We start from the raw sequence: 5,858 nt of genomic DNA on the forward strand, positions 1-5,858 counted from the left end.
TTTCTGTTCCAGGGAACAAGTACCACGTCTCTGAGATGGAGGAGGAGGCAGACACAACTGGTGTGACAGGACCAAGACCTGACACCAGATGAGGCAAAGCTAGGCCTGTCACAGTTGCTCGTACACTGAATACACGCAGCAGGTTATGACTGCCATTCTCCTGGAGTAAGGAGACCAGAGAGGGTGGGGATCTTTCTCAAAGCACACAGCACCAGCTGTCAACTATGAGTCCAAGTCTGAGACATCAACCATCCTGAAGATGGGTACATGCCACCTATCCTAGGCCACACAAAGGGGTTGTGCAAGCCCACGGGAGGAAGCAGGTTAAATAGGGCTGATATTCATGGAGCTGTATGGAGGCAGGGAACCATCCCTTCATAGGCACTGTCTTACCCAACCCCACAGAAGCTCTGAGAGGTGACCACTAACTAGTCTAGTTGTGTGGCCTTTTGACAGCTGAGACAGTAGAGTCCAGCCAACTGTACTGACAAACCCAAAGAGATGGGCCATGTGGGTAACAGGGCTAGCTGCAGCCCCCTCTGCCTACTAGTATGTACACAAAATTCTCTAATCAGCTATCCCAGCTCCTGAGCAGTGGGCCACCGACACCCAGTGATAATGGCTAGAGACTTTGAAACGGGAGAACAGCCATCCCGACTGAGGGAAACTGAGGTACGGTGGAACGCCTGAGGCCGAGTTCGTGAGTAGGAGGAAGGGAGGGCAGGTTGCCCACTCAGGGCGGGGCCACCTCAGTTAATAATCCAGTTAATGATTTCTGCTTTGTTCTTATCAGGGAGGGCAAAGTCCGAGGGCAACAGCCAATCAACAGCCTAGCTTGGTGGTTACCCAGTAGCCTCTGCTGCCAACCCCCAAACCCCCAGAGCTGTAACCCTTTGAGAGTTGTCTGAGCAGATCTCCCAGGGAGATGCCATTCTACCCAGAGTGGTCTGTCCCCAAATAGCCTTCTTGGGTCCCCAAGGAATACTCTATTCAGTTGGGTATCCCCAAACTTAGGAAAGGCCTAAGGCCAGGGACTGGTTACTATCCTTCCTGATCCCTAATATGATCCTGACCTCTCTCCCAGAGAGTGGCTTTCCATGACACCCCCCCCCGCCCCCCCGCCCGGCTCCTTTACATATACATGAATCAATCACCCATGGGCTTCATTGGCAGGGAGCATTTCCTGCCTGCCCTGTGTTTTGCAGCTCTGTGATAGGTGTGGGGAAACAGGGATGAGTCAGACTCTCTATCATCTCCCCCCTCCTACCTGGCTCAGGGCCTAAAGGGTGGGCCTAGCCATTGGCTCACTATAGCTACTGGGGCTGGGACGGAAGGCTTGTGGGACTGGGGGTGGGTAACCAAGTCCTTGGTGGAGTTGAGGGCGGGTTCCAGATGGACCCAGGAGGCCTCTTGCCTGTTCTCCAGGGAAGAGAATCTGGGGGGTTAAGAAAAGCTCCTTACCCACCTGCTCCTGGGTACATCACCAATGACAGCTAGGTGACAGAGGCCATAGAGCTACCCCCATCTCCCTGCTTGCTTCTACAGATGGTTAGGTAGTGTCCTCCCCTCCTGAGTTACCAGGTCGCCTCCACATGAGACTCCTGCCCTCTGGAAGGGATGAAGGATGCTGTCCCTCAGTGGTTGCTCCTCCTTGATGGCAGAGGACAAAGCTGGAGACTGAACTCAGCCTAGACAACCACCCAGCTAACCTTGTCTCTGAGAGCCTCAGTTTTGGCCACTGAGAAATGGGTCCATTCCCCTCCTCCCTCCCTCCTCCCACTCAAAACTCTGTCTACCTTGTGCATTCCATCATAAACCATGAATTGGTGTTTGTTAGTTGCCTAAAAATGGCCCAATTAGAAGTTCCTACTCTAAACTGGGCAGTGGTGGTGGTGGATGCCATTAATCCCACCAGCTCTTAGGAGACAGAGACAGGAGGATCTCTGTGAGTTTGAGGATAGCCTGGTCTACAGAGTGAGTTCCAGAACATGCAAGGATAAACAGAGAAAGCCAGTCTAGGAGCAAGAGGAGGAGGAGGAGGAGGAGGAGGAGGAGGAGGAAGAGTGGAAGAAGCAACAGCAGGTCCTACTAACTTACCCTACCAAGAAAACGGGAAGGTATCAGTCCAAGCTCACCCTTGGATTAAAAAAGAGTGAAACTCAGGCCTCCTCCTCCAGCCCTGGAGGCTTCCAAGGCCCATGTCAGCCCCCAAGCCCTCTCGGGCTATTCAAAATTTGCTGGAGACAAAATCCCTTCAATATCCAAACTGCCAATACGCCCTACATAAAACTGCTTTGGGGAACCCTGGCTAGAGGACATGAGCTGCTAGCCTCACCATCAGCACAGCCTCCACCCAGAATCCTCTGCTTATATCTAAAATAGCCCCCTTCCCAGGATTGGGACAGAAGGATCATCAGAGCTGGGGGCACCAATGGAGACCTCTGCCACTGAGTTCTATGTGCCAGGTGAGAGGAAAAAAAAAAGAAATCTCAGAGAGGCTCTACTTAGGACCACACAGCTCTCAGTGTCCCTGCATGAATCAGCCTTTGAGGTCTTGGTCAAGTCCTGTGAAAATGACTTGGCTCTAAGAGGTCAAGGCCCCCCTCCCCCACTCAGCAGAAGAGCAATATGGCATCCCCTAGACCCAGTTACCTGCTGGGAGCCAATGCATCCTGTCTGAAGGGTCCTCTCTCTACAGGCCTTGTGCCTTCTACTCTAGAAGGCTGGTGCCTATCTCCAGGGGATTAACTGGGCAGTCACGGGGACCCAGCTGTACCAGCCTCGAGGGGGACGCTCTGTCCCAGCCTCCCACCAAAGGCCCAAAGCGCCTTAGCCCCCAGTCTCACTATCCACCCAGAGCAGGGCAGGACATGCCCCTGTGTGCAAAGCTAGTGGGAGCCATGACAGAAGGGACTATTCTTTAGATTGCTCCTTCAGTGAGGGCCAGTCTGTCTCCCAGCCCAGAACCCAAACCACGGAGATTTCTACCCACTGCCTAGAGGGAATGGCTGAGGCCATGTGGGAATCTGGATGAGGACTTGAGGGTCGCCATTTGAGTGTGAGAGCATACACTACCACCAGAGGCTGAGGAATGACAAAACAAGGTTTCACACCTCCTAGTAGGGGCGCACTCATGTTTATATGTTTATGAGCACACCGCTGCTCTATGCTTGCTCCCTTACAGCGAGAACTTCCATCTCACCACCCAGTGGATTCCCTGCCAAGGCCTTCCCCTCTCACACTGCCTTAAGGACTTGAACCAGGTGTCCACCCACCCTACCCCTATTCCCAGGCTCTGGAAGACTGCTGAATCCCGGCCCTCCTGAGCAGGCCCCACACCCCGCCTGCTCCCCACAGACATTCTTGAGTCTCCTCTTATCTCTCTGGAGGGAGCAGCACAGCCTCCCTGCCAGGCAGCTGCATGGCTAAGCTGTGGCGTCAGCCTTCCATCCACCCCCCCACCCCCCCACCTCAGGCCAGGAGGGAAAGTTTGGCTCAGAAGTAAGGAGTCCAGGCCAATTAGGCCCACCCCTGTGCCCAGAGCCCAGGTGGGGGTGGGGTGGGGGAGGGATACCTTCAGAAACCAAGGAGTCCTGGTTCATGGGTCACTAGGGGCATCAAGCATACACTAGGCACCCCCAATCAGTACTTGTACACAACAAGGACCACTGACTCCTTTCTCCTTCTAGAGTCTTTACTCACAAAGTCCCTGTGCACTCTTAGTCTAGTGCACAATGGTGGGAAGCTCCCAGAGAGCTCCTGGGACTGAGGGGTGGTGTCTAGCACCCTCAAATGGTATAGCTGCCTCAGACTAGATCACTGAATTTAGTCCAAGCCTAGCATTTTGAGGCCTCAAGACTTGTTCTGCCTGGGTGTTCAGCATCCTAGTGTGAAGTTAACCTGAGACTAGAGCTGTCTTCTCCTGGGCTGCTCAGAAGTAGGACTGGACAAAAGTCTATTCTGTGGGTCCCCAAGTCACGGAAAGAGAAACGAATAAAGTCCTCCTCTTGCGTGGGGAAATCTCTCAGGAAGTGGGCACTGGGCTTTAAACTTGGCTCTTGATTTTTCCATCCTGCAGCTCACAGTCCCAGCCTGGTATGTTGAGGGCAACAGGTTCTGCTCATGGAAGCCTCGACCAGTATTTAGGGGCAAGATGTTAGCTGAGGAACTAGGAAGAGGGTGAGGCAGGGAATACTTTCTCAACATAGTGGGGATAGATACAAAAGGTGTTCAAGTGCCTCTTTCTCCAATAAGGGTCTGAGAAACCCAGCAGGCTGGGAGATGTCAGCCGGCACTTCCCCTCCCCCTCCCACACCAGCCCCTTCCCTCCTGAACCCAGCTTTCAGGGGGGGAGGGGCAGGGGCTGTTCAGGAAAAGCTGAGGCGGTATTTAGACCAGGACCAGACTCTAAAATCAATGTGGGGGTTGGGAGGTGGGGGAGGTGAGGAAAAAATATATAATGGAGCGTACATAGATCCTACTGGAGAAGTTCAGGTCAAGGTGAGGGGGGACCAGGTCAGCTCCTGGGTCACGTGTGAGGGACCCACCCTGAGGCGCCTCATAGGGGCTGGTGGGGTGCTATTTACAGCATTGGAGGTCTCCTAGGGCAGAGGTAGCTGGTGACAGAGATGTCAGCCAGCTTCAAGGGAGTTCCATCTCTAGGAAATCACACTAAAGAGAAGGTCCTGCCCCAGGCAAGGAAGTAGTAGCTGCTTAGAGGAGCATTTATTTCAGACTTAGTGGAGGAAGCAGCATTGCCCAAGACAGGTGACAGCCTCCAAGGATGTCTCAGCCTCCAGGAAGCACAGTCAGGAGGTCCCTGCTCCTAGAAGGTAGGCTAGGCTCTGGGGTCCCAGCCTTAAGAGGAAAGGGAAGTCCCAGGCTAGATGGAGTAAGAAAGAGGCTGGCATGGGTGGAGTGCAGCGTCCTCAGACTAGAGAAGTGTGCTGAGGGTTGGAGTATCACCATTCAGGGACCGCAGGACCCGAAAGGCTTCGAGGAGAGCCGAGCACAGAAGGGAACCCATCCCCAAGGAAATTGGGTGTTGGAGGCCGATTCGGGAAACCCAAATCCAACGGGCTTGGGAAGACATCTAGAGACTCCCTATCTCGAAGCCATTCACCTCGCTGTTGCCAGTCTGAAGTAGAGTCCCTGCCCAAAAGGAGGCTTTCTGGGTGCATGGTGGGAACCCCGTGGGTCTCCTGTCCTCAGGGAGACTGGTTGGCCTATCCCAGAGCAGGAGGTTGATCGCCCAGACAACCCCGCGGTCTCTCACCTTCGAAGAAGCGCTGCAGCGCTTCGGTCTCGTCCACCACCTCCATGGCCCGCCTGCCCGGCGCGTGCGCTCCGGCCGCAGCCCCGCTACAGCCTGGCCCGGGGGCGCGGCATCGCCGGCGCGGCCCGCGCGACAGTCCCGGCTGGGCTCCCGGTACAGTCCGGCCAGGCTCTCCTCACGCTCGCTCCCCGCAGCCCTAGCCCGGCCTCCGCCTGCCCCGTGCCCCGCCCGCCGCCCTCAGCGCCCTCTGGCGGTACGCCCAGAGCCGCAACCTCGGGTAGCAGGGTGCCGCGTCGTCTGCAGGGGGCGCTCGACGCGGCGGTGGTGTCCTGGGTACTGCCTTGCCTTAAATCGTGGTATTAGTCGCTTTTCACTTCTTTCTGGGATAGGTAGGGTTCCAGATTATGAATCTGAGGGTTTTCAGTACCAGATCTAAGAGATAGTTCCTATTCCTTTTGGTACTCACCCCATCCCAGGTAACAAAGGGATACTCTGTGCTAGTCTGCACAGAGTACCCTATAGGTGTTAAACTCTGTTAATTCCGGCAGGTCTTTGTTAGGGAGGAACACACCCACTCCTACCC

The 5,858-nt window shown here is 55.0% G+C and overlaps 1 protein-coding gene across 6 annotated transcripts in view; it reads right to left on the reverse strand.

Annotated features, from left to right (window-relative positions):
• Positions 1-5,465, reverse strand: part of Myrf (myelin regulatory factor) — a 32,281-nt gene extending 26,816 nt beyond the window's left edge. For 5 of the 6 annotated variants that reach the window (XM_021151948.1, XM_029472592.1, XM_021151949.2 and 2 more), the window contains exon 1: positions 5,276-5,465. In XM_021151948.1, the coding sequence (XP_021007607.1) occupies positions 5,276-5,321 (46 nt within the window). In that variant the 5' untranslated portion in view covers positions 5,322-5,465. The remainder of the gene's footprint in view (positions 1-5,275) is intronic. The other variant, XM_029472594.1, reaches the window with a different exon arrangement.
• Between the last annotated feature and the right edge of the window lie 393 nt (positions 5,466-5,858).

Source organism: Mus caroli, chromosome 19 (assembly GCF_900094665.2).
Source record: "Mus caroli chromosome 19, CAROLI_EIJ_v1.1, whole genome shotgun sequence".
Taxonomy (NCBI): domain Eukaryota; kingdom Metazoa; phylum Chordata; class Mammalia; order Rodentia; family Muridae; genus Mus; species Mus caroli.